This window comes from Mustela lutreola, chromosome 13 (assembly GCF_030435805.1).
Source record: "Mustela lutreola isolate mMusLut2 chromosome 13, mMusLut2.pri, whole genome shotgun sequence".
Classification (NCBI taxonomy): Eukaryota; Metazoa; Chordata; class Mammalia; order Carnivora; family Mustelidae; genus Mustela; species Mustela lutreola.
In genome coordinates, this window is record NC_081302.1 from 4,746,649 (window position 1) to 4,772,811 (window position 26,163).

Here is a 26,163-nt window from a genome sequence, read left to right on the forward strand (position 1 = left end):
GGCAATGGCCCTAGGAGGGAAAACATTTATCCACACACCGAATCTTTCCATATATTTCCTATTACTTGGTGACCGTCGCCATTTGGAAGCCAACTTGGAGATGAGAAGTTTGATGTTGAAGAAGAAAGGATTCTCTAGGCAGTGTGGTTGTGCTTCTGTGTGTCTCTAGGCAGTGTGGTTGTGCTTCTGTGTGTCTTCAGTAAAAGAGGATGAGGGTAATGATGTTGAATGACCACTCTCCACATTTGGGGCCCTCTGCTAAGCTCTTTATATCCACCACTGTGTTCAAACTTGACAAGAATTCTGCAAGACCAAATACTCTTTGCATTTGAAAAATGGGGAAAGAAGATCTTGGGAAGGACATTTCAGTCCCTCGAAGTTGAGGCTAATGAGTGCAGAGCTCGAATACAGTGCAAGACGTGGCTGGCCCCCAACTCTGTGTTCTCAAGTGCTGAAGGTGTCTCTCCTTCTATGATGCACGTCTTATGATCTAGTGGTCTGTGTCTGTGAGCTTTTACTAGTGTTCATTTTTGGGAAAACATAAATTGTTTTGGGATTCCAGGGGCAAAATGAACAGAGAAAAATCTAACCAAACAGCATGCTATGTTTTGTATGGACTTCTTCTACGACTGTAGAGCTGGTGTGAATTTCATCATCTTTATGATGATGGGTCTTTATGAACAAATGAAGAGAAGATCCCATATCTCTTCACCTACTAAGACAGGAGTAACAATAAATGATAGGTTTAAGCATCAATGAAAAATCAACCTGCAGTAAATTGGTATAAAACTTTTAATTTCATGAATATAGAAATTGAAACAGGAGTTCATGGCTCCAAGAATTCTTTGCACATTAGTGAAGCAATTTTCACCTGCATACAGAGTGGGATTACATGGCACTGATATCAGACCTCTTCTTCAAAAAAATGACATAGTTTTAGCATTCTAAAGTGGATATGCAATTGGTCAATTCACTTCATATTTTAGTATTTTCATAGGGCAAGGATGTCAGGCCCTGGATCTTGACATTTTCTTGATGTCCTAGCACATCTTCCTGTTCAATGGACAGCTAATTTACTCACACTTCCTGGTGGCATAGAGTCTTAAGTGGACAAGGCTCATTGGCCATGAGATCATGTGTCCCTTTTTCGTGCAAAGAAGTCTGCTAGCTCCTGAATGCTCATCTTCACATCAGCTGGCAAATGCGCGTTTCTTGAGATGCATTTCTCTATTTCAGCACAACATCAGGGAGTCCATCTAACCTTATACACTTAATGGAAATTGATCTCTAAGGAAATCTTTTCTTTTCAATTCTCTGAGAACTTTTGATAAGATATGATCAGTGATCATTGTCCTTTCACAACACAAAAATGAACTGTCTTTTAACTTAAGAAAGGGAGTGTTCGACCAGGAAAAAAGAGAACTAATTACCTCTTGAACCTCCTCTCCAGAATCTGTAACTCTAGCAGCAGATTAATTGGGATATATTTGAGTAAACTACCATAAAAACCAAATCTGTGACCAGGTGAGAAGATGTAGATTCAGACAATTTAAGATAACCTTATTGGTAGAAGAACTACTTAGTCTAATCTTAGAAAGTTATCAGTCATTATTATGTAGAATCTAGTCTCTTTTCTAGCTCAAAGTTACTATAATATATAAAATTCATCAAAAAATAATAGTGCATAATTAATCAAAAAATAATAATGCATCAAATAATAATAGTTATATATTATATACTATATAATATATATTACTATTTACTATATGCTATATAATATATATAGTATATAATTTTATAAATATAATATATAAAATGCATCAAAAATAATAGTGTACATTAATGTACAATGATAAGATTAATTTATTCCAGTTTTTTTTTTCATTTATCTAGCAGGTGTAACAAAATTTTATCATGGTAACTAATGATATGAGAATTTTTAGGTTTAAAATGTTTTTGAGAATATGCTTGCATGATTTACTGAAAAGTGAAGTTAGAACGGTGGGGAATGGATGTCTCTTCATGGCCAAAACAATAAAAGCTGGGTCATACTTCTCTGTAAGATCAAGTGTAAAAGCTAACTGTGGGATGGAGATGAAAGAAAAGATCACAACGTGAGTGAGGGGTGGGGAGAAGGGTCCATGATCATGAGTAGGCTTGGGGCTCGGTGGGAGGAAGTGCAGCAACTTTGTGAGAGGTAACTAAATCACAACTTTGCGATAAGGTAACCAAAGAATACTGTAAGAGAGGAACATCTCATTTGTGGTCCTAACATTGTTGCCTTCATGAATGTAAATTCCTTTTCGATTGTCCAAAGTAGTAAACGAAACCAATCATAATCTGAATTTATTTGACTAGGCAAATTATGGAAATCCCAAAGAAAAAGTGAAAACAGATAAGGCAGGTAGTGGCAACCTAGGGTTGAGGAATAAAGGCCTGAAGGAAGTTGAGGTATCTTCTTGAGGGTTGTGAATTTACACAGACAAGCAATTTTGGATCCATGTCCACCCTGTCTGGAGGGCAAAGCTTGAGGTGTGGCTGACAGCTGGTTTCCTCATACTTCTATTTATTCACAGCAGTAATTCTTAACCTTGGCCACATTTTGAAATATGCTTGGGTAGCTTTTAATACTTCCTAACACCTGAGCCCCAACCCAGAGAGTCAGACTTTTGTTGGGGGGGGGATTTGAGGGTACTGGAACTTGACCATCACTATTATTTTAAAGCTTCCCAGATAATTCTAGCCTGCAACCAAGATTAAGGAGTGCTTAACTTTGTGATAACAGAGAATATAATGCTGAAAATGTTGTACAAGCAAGGAATTTGGAATGGTCCACTTTCTCAAATGAGGTTCCTCATTGAATTATAGAACATCCAAAATTATTTTAGGTAATTCTGTTTTTAGTTCCTCCAAGGATTCATATAAACACTGCCATCTAGATGCATATGAACAAAGTGAATTCATTACATACGATGACTGTCTTGGGGCAATTAGGGCTTAATTTTCTCAAGGATCCCCAATTATCTGGCAGATAAGAGTGGGGGCATTACAAGAGTGAAAACTGCACACAGGGTGGCATAAATATTTGGGGGTGCATTTCAAAGTCTTGAGACAGTCACTCCTGTACCCACTAAGGACATAGAAAAACTAAGTAATCATGGCACTTTTCAAAGTTGGGAAAACCTCTGTCATACAAACCCCTTCACATTTGCTCCTATTTGCAGCCAACACCCAATCAATTAGGTTATGCATGCCTTGAAACTAGTAGCATCATGATGCTAAGCAAGGTCACCAAATTATTCATCGTCCAAACTGGGGCAGTGTGTGCATTCATGTGTTCAGGAAGGACCATGACGGTTAAGCTGAGACATCAGGGGTCGACCGGGACATCTTCAAGCACACCAAGAGGCAGGCTTGCCCCAGTTCTGGATGGTAAGGGTACTATTGGGAGGGAGACTCATTGGCCAGCATCAAGAGGGCCACATTATAAAGAGAACAGTAGTATGTTCCCTGGACTCAGACAGAACTGGGTTTAGTTACAAACCTCCGCATCAGTTAGATTTTCCTGGCCTTGGTATGTCCTATGCTAGGTACTTGAATATAATGTACTTGGTCTACATTATATTCCAACTGTCAGATTGCTATGGAGTAGCTTCTCAATGAGTATGTTTTAATATATGGACAAACAAATGAGTAAATATATTCCAGAATCTCTCTCCATTTGATTTACTCTGCTGTGAATGTACTCTGTAGAAACTGTGCTCTGTAGAGTGTACTCTGTAGAAACATCAGTTTCTCCTAATATTAGGACTCATAACTGAACACCTGAATCCAAATCTAATCTCTCAGCCCTTACCTAGGGAAGTTAAGTACTCTAATAGTTTACATGTTTATTTAACAGCTTTATCAAATGCTGTTCTTATTAAACTGGGATATATTAAAAACTCCAAGGCTTTGTACATCAAATTGCCTTAATTGTCTCCAAAGTGTACCTGCATGTTTGATAGGTTGGATTTAGGATTTTTATGTTTATCCCTGTTAAATTAAACTAAGGTATTTTGGTTCTGTGTTTCCCCTACATTTGTTTGCTTTAAGTTTTAATGTATCTTTATCATCATGTTTCTTACCAACAGTACTGAGAATTAGTAAGTAGTCTTAGGTCATTGATATCAATATGAATGGGAAATAAGAAGGGGAGAAGGGAAGAATACAGTGCCTTCCCCTAAAGGCTCTTCTCTCCATTGACATTACTTAGTTCATGATCATAACTGGGTACAGTTTTCCTGTCAATAGCAAATCGACTCAACCGTGCTATCAATCCACACTGATTTTATCATATTATCTAAACAGAATCTTAAAGAGGCATTACAGGTGGCCCTCTGCATCCCCCCTCAATTGCTTTAAGGACATACTCTACCAATCACCTTAATTTATATTTGGCAGGCAAGCATAAAAAATACATGGAAAACATTTTGAATGCTTTATAATCTTTTCTTTAAGAGATCTGAACAATCCATACTGAAAGCTTCCAAAGACATAGTTACATGATTAAGACCCAATATAACACCTGGTCCATAGTACGCACTCAAGAATCATGCTGAAGAATGCATCTTTAAGTGTCTGAAGATTTACTTAAGGGCTTAGACAGAGGATTTCACTCTAAATAGTGAAAAGGATGCAGGTTTCTTATTAGCCAGATCAATGTTTTGTTACACCAGGATATTCTTAGCTTGCTAAAATAAGAGACAAAGAGGGCATCATAAATAGTTAATTAACAATGAAATATTGAGCTTAAAACTTCCTCAAAAGCACTGGATTTTTTTCAGCATATTTGCTTAGACATTTGAGAATCCAGAGTTTAACGACATGCCACCATGTTGTTCTCTGTTGTAAAGTTTCCTATTATTTTGTGGCTCAGTGCATTTTCTTGGGCTGTTTCCTGATTCTGAGAGGTTCTGTCCTCAGAATGTCAGAGCCAGAAAAGATCAAGCAATAATACAGTCTTATATACCCCTCCAGTAATCAGTGGTAAGAAGGAGATTCAGAAAATGACTTTTGACCTGCAGCTGTCAGTAGCTCTCCTCTGCAGACTTCCAGTATGAGGGCAGCATAGATCGTGGGAAAGAGCCCAGGTTCTTAGTCCAAACTGACAGAGATCAGATCCTGGTTAGGTCATTTGCAGAAGTGTGATTTCAGCTGAATGACTCATAACTTCTGGGCCTCAGTTTCCTCATCTCTAAAATGGGATAATCACTTCCCTGGCCTCCTGGGGCCATTACCAGGATCAGCTTGAGCTAACAGAGGGGAAAGCCTTAGAAGAAGGGGTGCCGTCTATGAGTTAGATTCCACTCTTGTCAGTATTACCCCCCCCACACCGCCTTCAGGGAGGAGCTCATGCAATCCTCTTCCAAGAAATCTGTCCAGCTGTTTCACCTGTTTCTTCCCCAGTAATTCTGTTTTGCCAATTAGTTCGTTCTGTCTTAGATAACTCAGTGTCTTTCTCCCTGGGTCAGGTTGCCCGCCCGATAGACCCAATGGAATATTTCAAATCAAATACATGCTTGTTGAATGGAAGTACATTTTCCTTTAAGGTATTGAATTTTAGAGATAGCTTTATCTTTTTTTTCACATTCTTAGTAGTTTTTAATAGAGAATTTTTATTCCTGGAACAGAGCTCTCAGCGAGCTTATGAACAATTCCTGTTAGGCCTCTTGAAAGAGGACGTTCCTAATTGGATCTGAGAAGGAAGCCCTGTTCCCTGCACCTGACCGCCCAGCACTGAGCAAGCCCGAGAGAAATCAGAAGGTGGGGGTTTTGCTTGCTTGCTTTCTTTCTTTCTTTCTTTCTTTCTTTCTTTCTTTCATCAAAGAAGACAAAGATGTCAAAGAACTTTCTTTAAATCTTTTTCTTCTCTTTTTGCTAACTTCATCTCTCTCTCTCTCTCTTTCTTTTTTGCTGTTCAAAGTTGATTGATTTGAAGTACTATTTAAGACCTTATTATCTGGAACTGACTACTCTGCCCTGGTTCCCTGGACATTCCTTCTGTTTCTTAAGAAGTTCAACTTTTAAGAAGTGAAATTCAAAGAAATGTGCATGTTTATACTTCAGGTAATATGTCTCTTGGAAAAAAAATTTTTTAAAAATTCAGTCCAAATGACTATGATAACCTCTTACCAAATTATAAGAGTACTTCTTAAAATGTAAAACAAAATGTTCTGCTTGTTACATTCTGGAGCTAAAAAATATTTTGGAAGAAATGTAGTAAGAGTGTAAAAGAATGAACAGAAAACACAAACATCTATGCTGTTCTGGAAAACAATGGACAAATAGTATAATCATATATGTTCAATGGAATAAAATAACTATTTCTAGGGAAAAAATAAATTTCACTGGGACGCCTGGTTGGCTCAGTTGGTTGGACAACTGCTTTTGGCTCAGGTCATGATGCCAGAGTCCCAGGATCGAGTCCCGCATTGGGCTCCCAGCTCCACAGGGAGTCTGCTTCTCTCTCTGGCCTTCTCCTCGCTCATGCTCTCTCTCACAGCCTCTCTCTCAAATAAATAAATAAAATATTTAAAAAAAAAAAGAAATTTCACCTTCCTCATCTGTGTATATTTACCTATTTGACATGCCAACATATTTAAAAAAATAATGAAATTATCCATTAACACACACCATCACATGATTTTATTTTTTTAATTTTCTCTACATATAAATTTGGAATATATACAATAATAATTTAAGTAATTGGCTAACTTGTTTAAGCTATATAATGAGCTAGGTAATTATTTCACATCATATAAGATGAGATATATTATCTTAGTTTTATGGTGTCTACAATGATCAGTTTTAATAACTATATTATAATTCATTCTGTTATATCAGGAGCCTGAAATCTGAATTATTTTATGACTCAAGGTAGCATGACGTCATTGAGCCAGAGTTTCCAAGAAGCAAGCTGTGTGGGGTAAAGCAGAGAAATACATCTTGGAAGCAATCTCATGAAAATCTTTGGTCTGTGTCTTTGAAGATAGTGCTTCTTTGGTGGAAAAATATAGAAATTTGAAGGCTGCAGTTCCATTTTGAGGATAGAACAAGGTCACACAGAAGCAGTTATGGAGACCATGCTCTGACCTCTCAAAAGCACTTTCGATTGGACCTTTTACAAGTTCCTCCTTTCTTCTCCCTGTATATTCCACGATTCTTTGTGACAATATGAGGGGAAAAGTCCTCCCAAACACTATTTTGCATTTCAAAACTGGTACAGTAGCATGAACATTCAGATGTGGTGAGATCTTACGTGAATCTCGTGTGACTCTCAGGTCAAGGTTCAGGTATCTGTTCTGTCTGTAGGTTTCTTACCTACCTTGGAGGGTATGAGAAAAGAAACCCCAATCTTTAACAGCTTATAACAGAAACCCTTACCTGGTATGACATGTCAAGGAAGCCTTCTCTGAGGGAGTGATCTTGAAATGTGAGAGAGTGTAGGAGTAAAGTTAGAATGTAGGACGGAAAGAACCTAGTGGGGAGCATCTCATACAGAAAAACAGGAAGTACCCACTTCTGGAGTGGGGGCCAGCATGCCTCTTCCAGGAAGAAGAGAAGGCTGTGTGGTGGACAGGATTTCAAGCAAGAGATTGAATGGAAAACGTCCGACAGTCTCTGGAACAGAGATATTTGAGATGTTCTTTAAAAATAAATAAATAAATAAATAAATAAATAACCGAGTGAGTAGGAGGTCAAACTTTTCCTAATAATTTAGTCTTAATTTAGTCATTCTCTTTTTTTCTTCTTCTATACTTCATATAGAAATATATACTCTCTATGCTATTCTGCAACTGGTTTTACTATATTCTAGGCCAGATTCACTGATGACATGTTTCTCTTTAGAAATGACCTCATCTGTAAGGAGTTATCATCCTCCAGGAAGAACTTGCCCACGTGTTCACCCATGATTGATTTGTGGTAGTGCCTATTGCTTCCAGCAATATAGCTCCACACTGCTCTGCCTTTGGTAAAGAACATCCTTGTCTCAAAGTTTACTTTTGACTGTTAGTTTAGGCTTTGCTCCCATCAACTCTCTTAATGTTTGCAGTAAGGAAAAATTAGGAGCTAAAGACAACTTTCATTTGCTAGAAAAGTTTTGATCTGCTGAACAGAGCAAGGCTCTAGAACAGGTACTTCTTTCTTACCCAATAGGAGGATTGAAGAACTTTGCAAATGACAAGTGCAAGGATGTATGTTTTGTGTGTCCCATTTATAGGGGAAATACTAAGGAACAGGAAAATTGTAGATATGGCAAAGTGTCATTTCTTCATGTGAAATACCAAGGCACTTATCGATGAAGGTTTTAGTGACATGCTGATAACTCAGGAAATTTTAAAAATCCCTGGAGAAGTTCTGAAAATTGAGTTGAGATCACTAGGGACTTGAACAGAAAGATGGCCACCTATCGATGGCACATGTCTAAGGAAAATCTGAAATGCTAAATGATTCTCCCTGACAATGACATCAATTACTTTACAGAATCTCATTTTTTAAAAGTGGGATGAGGTGATAAATCGGTCTTCATAAGGTCATCAGTAATCACCTAAATTAAGATACTGTACTGTTAATTGCGTGCAGAACCAATATGCAAACACGTGGTCTCTCCGATCCACCCACGTGTGTTCTAGAAGGCAGCCTGTCCAGACAGACTAAACAGTCCCCAACCACTTTGGAAAATTATGCAGGAGTCAGCTACAACCAGTTCACTTGGTGTGCCTCCTGTTTTATGAGATCTGATCACAAATGCCTGCATTAGAAAAGAACTGAAATCTTGGGGTGCTTGGGTGGCTCAGTGGGTTAAGCTTCTGCCTTCAGCTCAGATCTTGGGTCCTGGGATCGAGCCCCGCATCGGGCTCTCTGCTCAGCGGGGAGCCTGCTTCCCCCCCTCCACCCCGCCTGCCTCTCTGCCCACTTGTGATGTCTGTTTGTCAGATAAATAAAATCTTTGAAAAAAGAAAAAAAAAGAACTGAAAGCTGAAGTAGTGAAATGATTCTATTAGAAACACTTTCTTAAATTCTAGATGAATGCTGATAGATAAAGGTGTTTCTGTTCAGTTAATAATTTGGTGTTCTTTAAAAATAATTTGATAAATTAAATAGCATCTACTCACTTGTCCAAGGTTGGTTGCCCCAGGAAACTGGCAGCAGAGTTTTGCAGTGAGTTTCCAGAGGTACGAAGTGTGTCAGTGTGTTTGTGTTTGCATCACGTGACTGAGGTAGCCCGGCTCTGGTTCTAGAGTCCATGAATGCTTCTCTCTCTAGCTTATTGATCCTTCCTGCCTGATAAATCTTCAAAGAAGATGCTTATTAGTCAGTAGAGAAAAATGATTATAAGCAGATTTTGGAAGAAGATAGTCTGGCCTCGAGTCCTGGCTTTGCTCCTAAATGTATCAGTTACTTGAGGGAAATCATCTTAGTGCTTTCAGCCACCCCCACCCCTTTGTAAAGAGGAGATGATCTCAGTACTCTCCATGAGTGGTTATGAGTGTTCAGAACAGGCACAGGACCTGCTACGGATAACGGCTCCACGAACTGTTGGATACTGCTCTTAGGAGGGGAGGAGATGGGAGAAGTATCTTTTTAGCCTGTTTAGAATATTCTGAATTGTTGGTAGGTGGATAGCTGGTAAAGAGTTCTTACAGAATTCATGACTACAATGCTTGAAAGGCAGCACGGACTGCCTTCTTCTGGTGGACATTCTCCTTGGGAGGTGGTGGGTTCTGGAGGCAGGTTGCTTTAACCCTTAGTGCCAGGAGACCCAACAATGTGGTTTACTGAAATAGTTCTGCCTCATTGTCTTTGTCTAAATGTGTGAGACTCATATTGTGGTTGGGAGATTTCCTACAGAGTGTCCGTGGTATGTAGTGGGCACCCAGTGAAGGTAAGCTACTATTACCTGCAGGGAAAAGCATCTGTCAGATAAAAGAGAAAGGACCACTGGGTCTGTCGTTTGTTGAGTGGGTAGACATGGGTGATTCCCAGCATCCTACGCCCATGGGGGTATCTTAGTCCATTGGAAAGACATAGGTGATTTCAAATTTGTTTTTCCCTTTAAAGGAAGATTTTTCTTTTGTTTACCTACAGCGCAAGATGGAGAGAATTGAACCTGCACTAATATTAAGTATTAAGATGGAATCCCAAGAGGTTGAAAGAAGGGGGATGGATAGGTTGTTTTGGAGAAGCAGGTCTGTACCAGGGATGCCAGCCGGGTCTGAGAGGTAGATAACAGCTCCCCGTGTGTCTCTAGGGCTTGCTGGAAGCTGGCCAGGATTCTCAGCTAGGAGATTGGGAAGGGTCCATCTTCCAAGCAGATCGCTTTTCTTTTTCTCCTTCTTCCATTCCCTGCCCTCCTCCACATGGATCATCCTCTTCTTCTGTTCTCATATGTACCTCTCTCAGGGTTCATAGCAGCCAAAGACGTTTGACATTTGACTACTGTGTTTGGAAATAGAAATCCCAGTATCCCCAGCTCTGCCCCCATGACATCAGTCAGGAGTCATAAGGGGGTATTAGTAGCTGTGTTTTCTTCATTACAGTAGAAGTACAGTTAATACATACCAAAGGGATGATGGAAATACCACCACTGAGCAAACGCCCCAGTAATAATTATTTCAGACAATTGGCATCGATAATAAATATAAATATGGATGCTAAATCTATAGCCTATAGTATGATGAAAAAGAAGACATTTGCATATTCTGGAAGTATCTTTCCATAAGATATTTATTAATTGCAAAGGAGGAAAATAGTAACTTCACAGTGGAGAAACCTGGCAGACATCACATTAACCGTGTCATCAAAGTGAACATCGCAAGTAATGAGATGTGTCAACACCACACTTTCCCCGGTATGATGTAAAGAGCAGGACGCAGCACCACTCTTGTGCTGTTGCCCAAAAGGCAGACTGAATTTAATCTTGATGAAGCATTAGACAAACCCAAATGGAGGGACATTCTCAAAGTAAAAATAATTATTTTCTGGGGATTACTTAAACAAATCATCCTGAGCATATAATCCAATCTTGCTTTGCAGTAAAAACATCTTGCAAATAAATAATTACAAGATTTGTATTCAGCATATGGAATTATTCTAAAGCTTTTGGCAGATAGACAGAATTATCCATATGTCTTAACTAAATTCATAACAATAACTTATTGCCGTTCCAGAGCAATTTCAAAACCAGACATTTTACCAGGGCTCCAAAATTTATTTTATTTTTTTATATAAGCCAAAGCTGTTTAATATGAAAATATTATAGGATTTTCTGTCAAAAGCAACCGAGATGAGTATACCGGGAAAGCTTACTGCAGGATTTATTTGCACATTTTCTCTCTCTTGTGTTTTTCCCTTCCATCATTTGGGAAGAAAATAAGAAAAAATGCATTTTCTTCATGTTGTTCTTCTCTTTTTGAAATAGTATTCGCTGTTTGAGAAAGAGGCTCCTCGTTTGGAGCCCTGGTTTCCCTTATCAGAGGAGGTAGAATATTCCACAACTAACCAGTGGTGACAGTTAGGGTTGCAGAAGACAACGGGCAAATAGCTCCCTTTCCTGATTCTGGCCTGTTGCACCACTGACTACGTCTTGGACTTCCTAGATTTAGGGACTTTTGCTCCAAATTATCTGTCCCTTCTTATCTTTCCTCACTTTTCTGAACTCTGTTGGTTGGAGCCTACTCTCAGCAACGACGTTACTAGTTCTAGATTGGCTTTTCCCTGTGGCATCAATAGGGAAAAGAAATTCATTGGTGTATGTCTGCCTCCCAATGGAAGAGCCCATGTCGTCATGTCCCAGATGTGAAAAAAACTCATGTATTTCAGAATCAGTATATCATCACCGTATTAGTTTCCCATCGTTGCTGTGACAAGTTGTCACTACTTTGGTGACTTAAAATAACGTGACTTTGTTATCTGATAGTTCTAGAGGTCAGAAGACCAAAATGGGCTTCACTAGGCCAATGTCAAGATGTTGAGAGGATTGCCCACCTTCTGGGTGCTCAGGAGGCTTCCTGCCTTCCTTGGCTCTTGGTCTCCAGGCAGCTGTCACATTTATCTGACCTTAACTCCTCTGGCCAGTTACTTCTCTTGTGAGGACCCTCTTGGTGACCCTGGGTTAGTCCAGATAGTCCAGAATATTTTCTCTGTCTCAAGAGCCTGAACATACACGTGTCCGCAGAGTTCCTTTTGCCATGGGAGATAATCTATTTGCAGGTCCTGGGGATTAGGAAGTGGACATTTTGGAGGCCCATTACTCTGCTTATAAGACTCAACCTGCCATCAATATGCAGTAAGGATGTGTTGAAAAAGCAGGATTTTGAAGATGTGGGGAGCAATTGACCTAACCAGGGTTCACTGATGTGCTGAATGTGATTATTAATATGCATGTGGTGGTTTTTAAACGTTATCTCATTAGTCACTAAGGTGCATGGACTATCTCTCTGGCTAGTTTCAGATAAAGTCTGCTCCATGAGTAATTTGTTGATTGGCTCTCTTCTTCATCAATGGCATGGACCAAGGTAAAACACACGGCAACAGCTGAGATCCTAAGGCTCAGAGACAATGAAGGATATATTTTCACATCAGTCGTATCGGTATCAACTAGTAAGTTGCTAATGCGGAGGAAAATGAGTTTAAATTTTTGGTATGATGCCTGGCATAGTCACATGTACTGAGGAATTTGATAAATGTTTTCATAAGATGTGGTGCATAAATGATGAATTCAGGAACACTGAAAATAAATTTAAAAATAAATAAAAAATTAAAAAGAAAAAAGAATGATTGTCACCACGATGATGAATGGGAATAGTGCCCCTTCCCTTCGGAAGGGTCTATAAAGTATGTGGGATGATTCATGAGTAAGCATCAAACAGTGACATGGAGAGAACCATTACTCCCTGGGGGAAAGGATAGCAAATCAGAATCTCATGCCTCATTGATGTCACCTTCAGAAATCACAGCTCGAGTTGCTCTGCTTCTTAAGCCCCAATATTGTGGATTAACCTTTTCCAGAGATATGTGAGAGTCAGGGCTTTGGTGAAGATTGGGCTGCAAACTAGCAACACTCTGACATCGTGCACTACCCAGGACCCTTCTTTCCAGTGTCGGCAGGAGAGGGGAAAATCCACTCAATCCACGGGAGGGCGAGCTTGCGGTCACGGATGCTGATGCTCCCCCCAACCCTCCCTGCCAGTCTTCTGAGGCAGCAGTAGGGAGCTCCCCGCTGCTGCACCTGTGAGATCGATCAGAGTAATTTAGCTCAAGGAAGCAGTGCTACAGAAATGGGCATTAAAAACCCTCATGTTTACTCTTCTGGCTCTTTATATTTATGGAATAAAATAAAATTTGCTCAGAATATTTTAACTCTCATTTATAGTTTACTGGTTTCTGAATCAGAGTTATCATGCCATCTGACTAAGGAGTAATCCCACATGCCTCAATGGCACAACACATCTCCAGTAAACAAATAGAGCCATCACTGGCTGACAAGGAACTCACCCTGGAGCAGTTGAAACTCTTCCTTCAATGAGAATCGGGATATAAATGTTGAGCAAACCCCAAAGAAAATGCAGAACAAATCTGTGCTTAGGAAGATTATAAATCTTCAGAGCTCGGAGGAGACGACTGTTTAAGATGGCAATACCAGTCATGAGGTTATGTGAAATTGTTTCCCTCTTCCACTCTTGGAGTAGAGAGCGTGTGTTGTGAGAGGGGAGGGTTGCACTTCGGAGAAAGCATGCTATTTCCTTCCATGTTTCAAGCCACTTTAGTGCTGTGTGTTGGTGAGAAAAAAACTGATCACGGCTCTCCTTTGTGACCTTCTGTCTGCATTGTTTCATGAAAGTAGTTAAGGCTGCCCCTAAAATGATAATAATGGCACAACTCCAGGGGTATATTGGAGAGCATGCCTAGAGAAATACACAAAACCACAAAAAATGGGAAGTTATACACTGTTCTCCAGCCAGTGATAAATAAGGTACACAGAGATGAAAATGTCTCTGTGTGTGCCCGTGCGTGCGGCTGACCCCTAGAAGAGTGTATGGAATGGGTTCCACTAGAAACCCAAAAGAGACAGCGTCATTGCGGACATGGAAGCCGTCCAGGCAGTTCTCCTCTCTTCTAGGCGCTCAGCCCTGCGTCCTCACTTGAGGTCCTGGGCCAAGGTCCTCACTCCTCCAAGAGCTATGCCAGGCTCATGAGCTTCAGCAGAACTTTTTTTTTTTTTTTTTTTACTTATTTGAGAAAGAGAATGAGGGAGGGGGAGGGAGAGGATGAGACGGGGGACGGCCAGAGGGAGCAGCAGACTCCTGGCAGAGCAGGGAGCCCAATGCAGGACTGGATCCTGGGAATCCAGGATCATGATCTCAGCTGAAGACCATCGCTTGACCCATTGAGCCACCCGGCGCCCCCTGGCGGAATTTATTTTTATCTGCTAGGCAAGGACAATAGGTGGCATCATCATAAGAATAACCATAAGTACGTATTTTTTTTGTTTTCCCTTGCACATGTTTATTATTTTATTAACCTTTCTCTAGGATAGAAGGACTGCATAATGAACAGTGTCAAGTCAACAGTTTTCGAAAGACTTGTATTAGGGAATCTACCTAAATAAAACAAGGATGACTTTAAAACAGTCTAATGATTCTATTCGTTTGTTATTTTTTTTTAATTTTTTCTAAAAATGAAAAAAAGTTGTTGCCTCTGCTGATTATAAAAACATGCAAGCAATTCAAAACAATATCCATTTGAACAAGTATTCATCTTTTAATTCTCTTTGTGATATACCTAAATTCAATTTTATAGCTATCGTGCCTTAGTAGCAATCGGGTATAGAAAGTAAGAGGCCACGTGTCTTTCTAGGGCATCAGTTCAGACTCATTCCACTTCTTTCCTTTTCTTTGTAATTTTTGCAACGTTGCAAGTATAACTGAGGCTGGTCCTCATGAATTCCAGACATGTAACTTGTAAAGTAAATTGCCATCCACCAGTCCAGAGCAAATTGACTTATGATTTTTTTCAAATATTTTTACGACTCACTGAAGAACGACTGAATGTCCAGATAATAACAAAATCTATATATAAAAACAAAACATATTATAGATGGATAGATAGATTATTTATTTATTTATTTATTTGAGAGAGAGAGAGAGAGAGAGCAGAGCAAGAACAGGAGTCGGGGGTGGGCAGAGGGAGAAGCAGACTCCCCGCTTAGCAAATAATAATGCAAATAAATAAATGAATACTGCTCACTAAATACCAGGCTCTTACTAAGAGCCTGATGCTGGGCTCCAGCCCAGGACCCTGAGATCACGATCTGAGCCAAAGGCAGATGCTTGACTGACTGAGCCACCCAGGCGCCCCTAAAAGCTATATGTTTTTACACATGTTAAAATCAAGGAATTACTTGGGTAATTAATACGCTTATTTTAGTTGCCAGTGTAATTGTTATCTTCACAGTATTTTATACTTCTTGCTTCTTTTTTCATAAGGAAATCGTTCCTATACCATGTTGATTGAATATTTTGGAAGACATGACGTTAGAAGGGCTAAGCAAAGAAATTAAAATGTTTGCACCATTTAATTATTTCATTAAATTGTAGGTTCCGAACTGGAGAGGGCCTCCAAGTTGAGCACTGAGTTGGAACAGCCACCTGTGCCTCAGTATCTTTGCCCGGGTCTGATCCCATCTATTCTTGAAACTTCTCTAGGTCGTGAAGTCTGCTGCCTCCTACAAGAGGCACTTCCGTTTGTATTTAATGCTATTCTTTCTTTTCCAAAACTTATATCTCTTTTTTGGTACATTCCAGGATTAGCTCTATAGCAATATTACATGAGTCATGTCCTATCTGCAGAAAACTGCCTGATTTTGGATATAGGCACAGATGATATACCCAATCGCTGATATTATGTTAGAGAGTTTTCATTCTCAAAGGAAGCTTTAAAATTCTAGAAATTTTTAGAAATAATGTAGCTGTTTCTATTTGATTATGTATTTAATTAGAGAATTACTTTTGAACTAATCATAAACAAACCTATAAACCAAAGTTAGAAAGAACCGTAAACTCCTATGAAGAAGAAAACAATCTACTCAGAACATAGGCAGTTCAACGAATCCTTAGTCTGTGGGACCTTATTCCCAGAAGGCAAGAAATTCCCCTGATGGTATCAGAGTATTTATTTATTGAATATGAATACATTACAGTTTTATACACTCAGCTTCCTTCAAAGTACCACTCTTGCCCCCGACTTTTCTTCCCCAATTTTATATCCAATGGAAGATAAAATTTAGTGTCTGTCGGACAGTTCTTTGAGGAAAAGTTAAGAATTCTGATTCTAGATCACTTATGCTTCATTTTTAAAGAATAAGCAATCTTTATTTTTGTGGCATTGCATGGACGTGTATGAAGACTAGACTGTGCGTTATCTCTTGCTGCGTACAAATTATCCCCAAGACTTAACTGAGAAAAACAAACGTGTTCCATCTCACAGTATCTGCGAGTCAGGAATTCAAGAGCAGCGTAGCTGAGTGATTCCTGAGTCTTCCTGGGGGCAACAGCTGTAGGTTTGGGGTCATCACAAGGGACCTCCAGGCATTGGTATTAAAAGGTCAGGAGACTGTGGAACAGAGCGGGGAGCGATCCGGGGAAGCAGGACGAGGAGGAGACCCCTTCTGCAAACAGAGCTCTTGGGTCAGTGTCTACAGAGCCCTCCCGGAACCCTCTCCAACAAGCAGGCTTTGGGAGACCCAGTCAACTCAATGAATAAGTCCCTCATCACGTTTACCCTTCGGTGAGTTGGCTTTTGGCCATGATGTCTTCAGCAAGTCGTCCAGAGTCACAGTGAAATTGGCACAGGAATGGGCAGCAGCTCAGGGACAGAATGGAGACCCAGAAAAACAACCATATACGTAAATGGAATGCAAATAAATAAGGAAATATCGCTCACTACATGCCAGTGGGATGGTGGGGCAGCCATTGAAATAAAAACTCAGAGACAGAAAGAGGGAGAAAAAAAAGGAATGAAGGAAGGGGGGAAGAAAGCATTGTACTTTTTACCAAATTATTATCTGGTATTTGATATTTATTTATTCAATTATTTAATAATTATTTAATATGTATTAAATGTTAAGGTGCCTTAATGTACAGCTCCCTCCTAGCTTTCCCTAGCAGTAAGTGATCTAAGAACAAGAACCAGAGCCAGAGTCACAAGCGTCAGCCTTTTTTAACCTATAAAGTAAACAAGTCATGGACATGAAATGTACAGCATGGGGAATATAGTCAATAATATTGTGATAAAGTTGTATGGTGACAGATGGTGACCACACTTACCATAGTGAGAGCATTGAGTAATGTGTACAACTGTCAAATCAATATGCCGTACACCTAAAGCTAATAGAACACTTTCTGTTAATTATACTTCCATAAAAAAAAAAAAGACACACAGAGACTGAAACAGAAGGACTAGGGAAAGATAATCCAAGTAAACAGGATAAAAACCTGATCTACAGGAAAAGAACTCACTCTGGGAAATTAGAATCAAGTTTTCAGAGCACAACGCAAGGTTCGGGGTCCAACATGCTATGACTCTGAGATCATGGGACAGGTTATTCAGAATGTCTTCCAGCCAGTCCCAGCAAGTAAATTCTACATTATATTAAGGAGGATAATTGAGAGAAAGAATGGTGTTTTGAAGAAGAGTTAAACAGCGTATTGGGTCGTAGATCTATTGTATGAAATTGAGTGAATGAGGTAGCATCAGGAATGGGATTAATGCTCCCAGGTTGGCCAGGTGAGTGTTGGAAGCAAACTCTAGCCATGAACACTGGTGTGATGGGACCCCGAGTCCTGGTGAGGCAGGAGAGGTCAGCAACAGGTCTTCAAAGCCAGAGAGCGAGGACTGATTTCTTCATTCAAGGGTATGTTGATTAAGTGGGATTGACACGGAAAAGGAAGTATGAGAAATATATTGTACAAGTAACTGTGTAAAGACTGGCAGGAAGAGGCAAGAGTCTGGGAAGAGGTCAGTGGGAAGTATTTGCAAAGGCTGGGAAGGCACCTTTAACTTGGGTGGGTCTTAGATGTCAGATAACAGGTGTCACTCACCCTGGAATTCATGTGTCCAGGTCGGATTTCTCAGTGTTGTAGTTAGGCCCTGGAAAACCTACAGAGCTGCCGGGTCATAGTGGAAACAATCACTTCGGTGGGTCTTTCAAAATATATTATAGATGATCCTCAATGGAAAGTGCAGTGTATAATTAGATGACCTAATTTGGTTGCATTTTCAGCGAGAGAAAAGATAAGCTATGTGATCACATATGCGCTTATACAATTTAATTTTTCTCATATTCAGAGTGAGGTCCTTTTATGACAGCAGTAATTAATTTGGGTTAAATGTCACAAACATATTATTTTTCTATTGATTTTTGGAAGTTTAGAGGTTTCTTTTTTTTCAGGATGATGAAATCTGCTATGTTGTCAGTAAGATTCATGTGAAGGAAAGCTTGCCAGTTTTCGCCCACCGCTAATCCTAAATCTGTTTCAATCTAGGTAGTACAGTATGTACTGTTGTTTCCAAGCAGAGGAGAATTTGTTGTGCACAGAAAAAGAATTTCTCATTTTGGACCTCACTTTTTTTTTCCCCCCTTAGGATGTTGGGCATGGAAGTGGACATAAAATACAATAAAATTTTACTATCTTGGAGTTAATATATTCTTTGATTAATCTTTTCACTTTTTTAACTCACTGGTTCCTCATCCTCATAATAAAAAAGAAGAAAGATAGCACTTGTTTATGAAGACAGGATATGTACAATGTACAAGGCAGAGAGAAATTTGCAAATGCATTTCTTGTATAAAAATTATAATAAAATCAGTTAACTTTGTGTATCTCAATTCACTGATCTATGACATGTTTTAAAAATAGGTTAGCAAAAGTAAATTTAAAGAACTATGTTAAGTCATACTTACTAAAATGTCCCACAGAGTTTGTTCTGAAAATGCAAATATTTCTAGACTATGGTTTTTCTCCCGTGGGTTTTATTTGAAGTTAAACATTATAATTCATCACTTAAATTTTTATCTGGCAATGGCAATTGTGATTTTATCTTTTTTTTTTAAGATTTTATTTATTTATCAGAGAGAGAGAGAGGGAGAGAGTGAGCACAGGCAAACAGAATGGCAGGCAGAGGGAGAAGCAGGCTCCCTGCTGAGCAAGAAGCCCGATGTGGGACTCGATCCCAGGACGCCGGGATCATGACCTGAAGGCAGCTGCTTAACCAACTGAGCCACCTTTATACAGAAGTTATGAAACATTTACTTCTAAAATGTTGATCAAGGGTAAAATTATCTGTAGCTATTGATAAAAAGTAAATTTTAGAATAAGCCTATTTTTAAAATATTATTTTAGTAGCCTGGTTATTGATGAGTTCCACTTTTAAGAATTGTCCCTTTCCGGGCGCCTGGGTGGCTCAGTGGGTTAAGCCGCTGCCTTCGGCTCAGGTCATGGTCTCAGGGTCCTGGGATCGAGTCCCGCATCGGGCTCTCTGCTCAGCAGGGAGCCTGCTTCCTCCTCTCTCTCTCTGCCTGCCTCTCTGCCTACTTGTAATCTCTCTGTGTCAAACAAATAAATAAATAAATCTTTAAAAAAAAAAAAAAAAAAAAAAAAAAAAAAAAAAAAAAGAATTGTCCCTTTCCAAAAAAAAAAAAAAAAAAGAAAAGAAAAAAAAGCCACTTACACATATATAAACATGTTTTTACAGAAACATTTTTAGTCAAGATTGAGAAGTAAGATTTAAGTTAACCTGTATGGTAAAAGATAAATACAAATTTAGTTTACAGGGAGCCATGCATTCGGTAAGATTTGGTACCATTCTTTGTAACTGGAAAGAAGAAAAAATATTATTATTTAGGGATGATATGATCTTTATCTTTGGAAAATGCAAGATAATTTAATGAAAATCTGGTTGAAAAAAATGGAGGTCAGTTTCATATATATATACTGAATATAATGGAACAAAATGGCCTAAAAATTTAATATTGAAACAATAACAATAACAATTACTCATAAAATACATAGGTAGAAATTTAACAAGGAATAGCTGGAATCAATAAAAAGAACACCATATAATTATTGGAGCAAACAAAAGAGAAAGAGTAAATGCAGAAACATTATTTCTTGCTGTGAAGCTCCATGTTACAAAACACTGATTAATACAAAATCTCGTACATAGATTCAATCTAAGCTCAGTCTCAATTTAAACACTCTCGGTTTTCAACTCCAGAAAATAATTCTGAATTGTAGATGGAGGAATAAACAGGAGCCAATGGGCAGAAGAGAAAGATTTGAGTAAGGAATTGGTTCACTGGCATTGGTTGGGGAAATAGAATTAAATATAAAACCATCTCCCAGCCTAAAAAACTTCTCCACAAGGGTAGGAGAACAAGGAAGCACTGGTATTCCTGACTGAGCCTTAAACCAGAAGGTCAGGAGACTGTGGAACGGAGCGGGGAGCAATCCGGGGAAGCAGGACGAGGAGGAGACCCCTTCTGCAAACAGAGCACCTGGGTTGGGGACCACAGAGACTTCCTAGGACCCTCTCCAACAAGCAGACTTTGGGAGACCCAGTCAACTCAATGAATAAGTCCCTCATCACGTTTACCCTTCGGTGAGTTGGCTTTTGGCCATGATGTCTTCAGCAAGTCGTCCAGAGTCACAGTGAAATTGGCACAGGAATGGGCAGCAGCTCAGGGACAGAACGGAGACCATACGTAAATGAAATGCAAATAAATAAGGAAATATCGCTCACTACATGCCAGTGGGATGGTGGGGCAGCCATTGAAATAAAAACTCAGAGACAGAAAGAGGGAGAAAAAAAGGAATGAAAGAATGGGGGAAGAAAGGTTCACGCTTTTTACTGAATTATTATCTGGCATTTGATATTTATTTACTCAATTATTTGATAATTATTTAATATATATTTAAATATGAAAATGTGACATCATGAAAGTACAATATATATATAGGATTCTTTAAAAATGATGTTCAGCATGGGAAGCACACGATCATTACGAGAAATTATTTTGGCATGTAACTTTGACAATATAAAATTTTAAAACAAAATATGAAAGATACAACCGTCCAACAAAATTCCCATTTAAATGAATGGAAGTTGAATGAAAACTTGAGAAAAAGTTTTTTCAATATATAGGACAGTCCTTCTCTCCTTAATTTGTATTCATAATAAACTATCAATGTGAAGAGGAAATCCTCACAGTAGACAAAAATAGTAAAATACATAGAATTGATTTACAAAGGGAGAAAAATAAATGGTCTTTAAACATGAGATACTCACCTTTTACTTATCCTGTAATTTTACTTCAATGAACTCGTTTCCACATTTCAATTATATCATTCTGATTTTTTAATTTAAAATTGTATTTTAATTTTAATTTAATATTAATTTAAAAATTGTATAGAGATGATTTGAGAAGATTGATGAGTTTGCTTTTGCCATCCTCTTATTTGCCTATATTATGCAAGTAGGACTTATTAACGGACGACACTAACACATAGAAATTGTGTGTGTGTTTTTTTAAAGATTTTATTTATTTATTTGACAGAGATCACAAGTAAGCAGAGAGGCAGGCAGAGAGAGAGAGGGGGAAGCAGGCTCCCTGCTGAGCAGAGAGCCCGATGCAGGGCTCGATCCCAGGACCCTGGGATCATGACCTGAGCAGAAGGCGGACGCTTGAACCCACGGAGCCATCCAGGTGCCCTGAAATTGTGTTTCTTATAACCAAAATAGGACTTAAGACTATTATCATTTAACCTTTTTATCATTGCAGATAACATGTACTTGGAATTAGGTGGTAATTAATTATTCTTTTCAAGTTTATTTATTCGGAACCACTTGCTAAAATATGCTATTAATACATAAACATAGATTGTACAATAATACATATTAAGTATTTCCTATAAAAGCCAAAGGCTTCTTTTCATTTTGGCTGATAGAAATGGAATCATTCTCTTCTTCTTTGTGTTCCCTTCTGACTGGGTCTAGAAAAGATGTTCCTCCTTTTGGCAAGAAAACTGCTATTAGGGGAAAGGGCGCAGGGTTTGAAACATGGCGGACGACGTGGACCAGCAACAAACCACCAACACTGTAGAAGAGCCCCTGGATCTCATCAGGCTCAGCCTGGATGAGCGAATTTATGTGAAAATGAGAAATGACAGAGAGCTTCGAGGCAGATTACATGCTTATGATCAGCATTTAAATATGATATTGGGAGATGTGGAAGAAACTGTGACTACTATAGAAATTGATGAGGAAACATACGAAGAGATATATAAATCAACAAAACGGAATATTCCGATGCTTTTTGTCCGGGGAGGTGGTGTTGTACTAGTTGCCCCTCCATTAAGAGTTGGCTGAAACAAAGAATTTATCGTGTCTGGAATATAGGAGTTTTTGTATGATTGCCTCTTTAAATGTAGAAGACATTCAAAAGAGAAACCTGCGTAAATTTGGATATTAAGAAGTGACCAAGGATTCTTCCACTCCTGAAATGAGTTGATTTAAAACCCATCTATATGTTGCCTCCAAGAAACACATTTTAAGCCCGAAGACACCTCCAGATTTAAAGTGAGGGGGTGGAAAAGAATTTACCATGCTAATGGACATCAGAAGAAAGCAGGAGTGGCAATCCTTATATCAGATCAATTAGATTTTAAGCCAAAGACTATAATAAGAGATGAGGAAGGACACTATATCATACTCAAAGGGTCTGTCCAACAAGAAGATTTAACAATTTTAAATATCTATGCCCCCAATGTGGGAGCAGCCAACTATATAAACCAATTAATAACAAAATCAAAGAAACACATCAACAATAATACAATAATAGTAGGGGACTTTAACACTCCCCTCACTGAAATAGACAGGTCATCCAAGCAAAAGATCAGCAAGGAAATAAAGGCCTTAAACGACACACTGGACCAGATGGACATCACAGATATATTCAGAGCATTTCATCCCAAAGCAACAGAATACACATTCTTCTCTAGTGCACATGGAACATTCTCCAGAATAGATCACATCCTCGGTCCTAAATCAGGACTCAACCGGTATCAAAAGATTGGGATCATTCCCTGCATATTTTCAGACCACAATGCTCTAAAGCTAGAACTCAACCACAAAAGGAAGTTTGGAAAGAACCCAAATACATGGAGACTAAACAGTATCCTTCTAAAGAATGAATGGGTCAACCGGGAAATTAAAGAAGAATTGAAAAAAATCATGGAAACAAATGATAATGAAAATACAACGGTTCAAAATCTGTGGGACACAACAAAGGCAGTCCTGAGAGGAAAATATATAGCGGTACAAGCCTTTCTCAAGAAACAAGAAAGGTCTCAGGTACACAACCTAACCCTACACCTAAAGGAGCTGGAGAAAGAACAAGAAAGAAACCCTAAGCCCAGCAGGAGAAGAGAAATCATAAAGATCAGAGCAGAAATCAATGAAATAGAAACCAAAAAAACAATAGAACAAATCAACGAAACTAGGAGCTGGTTCTTTGAAAGAATTAATAAAATTGATAAACCCCTGGCCCGACTTATCAAAAAGAAAAGAGAAAGGACCCAAATAAATAAAATCATGAATGAAAGAGGAGAGATCACAACTAACACCAAAGAAATACAAACTATTATAAGAACATACTATGAGCAACTCTATGGCAATAAATTTGACAATCTAGAAGAAATGGATGCATTCCTAGAAACATATAAACTACCACAACTGAACCAGGAAGAAATAGAAAGCCTGAACAGACCCATAACCAGTAAGGAGATTGAAACAGTCATTAAAAATCTCCAAACAAACAAAAGCCCAGGGCCAGACGGCTTCCCGGGGGAATTCTACCAAACATTTAAAGAAGAACTAATTCCTATTCTCCTGAAACTGTTCCAAAAAATAGAAATGGAAGGAAAACTTCCAAACTCATTTTATGAAGCCAGCATCACCTTGATCCCAAAACCAGACAAGGATCCCACCAAAAAAGAGAGCTATAGACCGATATCCTTGATGAACACAGATGCGAAAATACTCAACAAAATACTAGCCAATAGGATTCAACAGTACATTAAAAAGATTATTCACCACGACCAAGTGGGATTTATTCCAGGGCTGCAAGGTTGGTTCAACATCCGCAAATCAGTCAATGTGATACAACACATCAATAAAAGAAAGAACAAGAACCATATGATACTCTCAATAGATGCTGAAAAAGCATTTGACAAAGTACAACATCCCTTCCTGATCAAAACTCTTCAAAGTGTAGGGATAGAGGGCACATACCTCAATATCATCAAAGCCATCTATGAAAAACCCACCGCAAATATCATTCTCAATGGAGAAAAACTGAAAGCTTTTCCGCTAAGGTCAGGAACACGGCAGGGATGTCCATTATCACCACTGCTATTCAACATCGTACTAGAGGTCCTAGCCTCAGCAATCAGACAACAAAAGGAAATTAAAGGCATCCAAATCGGCAAAGAAGAAGTCAAATTATCACTCTTCGCAGATGATATGATACTATATGTGGAAAACCCAAAAGACTCCACTCCAAAACTGCTAGAACTTATACAGGAATTCAGTAAAGTGTCAGGATATAAAATCAATGCACAGAAATCAGTTGCATTTCTCTACACCAACAGCAAGACAGAAGAAAGAGATATTAAGGAGTCAATCCCATTTACAATTGCATCCAAAACCATAAGATACCTAGGAATAAACCTAACCAAAGAGACACAGAATCTATACTCAGAAAACTATAAAGTACTCATGAAAGAAATTGAGGAAGACACAAAGAAATGGAAAAATGTTCCATGCTCCTGGATTGGAAGAATAAATATTGTGAAAATGTCTATGCTACCTAAAGCAATCTACACATTTAATGCAATTCCTATCAAAGTACCATCCATCTTTTTCAAAGAAATGGAACAAATAATGCTAAAATTTATATGGAACCAGAAAAGACCTCGAATAGCCAAAGGGATATTGAAAAAGAAAGCCAACGTTGGTGGCATCACAATTCCGGACTTCAAGCTCTATTACAAAGCTGTCATCATCAAGACAGCATGGTACTGGCACAAAAACAGACACATAGATCAATGGAACAGAATAGAGAGCCCAGAAATAGACCCTCAAATCTATGGTCAACTAATCTTCGACAAAGCAGGAAAGAATGTCCAATGGAAAAAAGACAGCCTTTTCAATAAATGGTGCTGGGAAAGTTGGACAGCCACATGCAGAAAAATGAAATTGGACCATTTCCTTACACCACACACAAAAATAGACTCAAAATGGATGAAGGACCTCAATGTACGAAAGGAATCCATCAAAATCCTTGAGGAGAACACGGGCAGCAACCTCTTCGACCTCTGCCGCAGCAACATCTTCCTAGGAACAACGCAAAAGGCAAGGGAAGCAAGGGAAAAAATGAACTATTGGGATTTCATCAAGATCAAAAGCTTTTGCACAGCAAAGGAAACAGTTAACAAAATCAAAAGACAACTGACAGAATGGGAGAAGATATTTGCAAACGACATATCAGATAAAGGACTAGTGTCCAGAATCTATAAAGAACTTAGCAAACTCAACACCCAAAGAACAAATAATCCAATCAAGAAATGGGCAGAGGACATGAACAGACATTTCTGCAAAGAAGACATCCAGATGGCGAACAGACACATGAAAAAGTGCTCCATATCACTCGGCATCAGGGAAATACAAATCAAAACCACAATGAGATATCACCTCACACCAGTCAGAATGGCTAAAATCAACAAGTCAGGAAATGACAGATGCTGGCGAGGATGCGGAGAAAGGGGAACCCTCCTACACTGTTGGTGGGAATGCAAGCTGGTGCAGCCACTCTGGAAAACGGCATGGAGGTTCCTCAAAATGTTGAAAATAGAACTGCCCTATGACCCAGCAATTGCACTATTGGGTATTTACCCTAAAGATACAAATGTAGTGATCCAAAGGGGCACATGCACCCGAATGTTTATAGCAGCAATGTCCACAATAGCCAAACTATGGAAAGAACCTAGATGTCCATCAACA

General features: G+C 38.9%; 2 protein-coding genes across 3 annotated transcripts in view; both read left to right on the top strand.

Moving 5' to 3' along the window:
* Positions 1–26,163, top strand: part of NALF1 (NALCN channel auxiliary factor 1) — a 617,494-nt gene that overhangs the window by 391,861 nt on the left and 199,470 nt on the right. The gene's annotated exons all lie outside the window — the stretch shown is intronic.
* LOC131813735 (U6 snRNA-associated Sm-like protein LSm3) lies at positions 22,142–22,610 on the top strand. Its single transcript, XM_059144183.1, has one exon. The coding sequence runs from the start codon at positions 22,162–22,164 to the stop codon at positions 22,468–22,470; it is 309 nt and encodes a 102-aa protein (XP_059000166.1). The 5' UTR covers positions 22,142–22,161; the 3' UTR covers positions 22,471–22,610.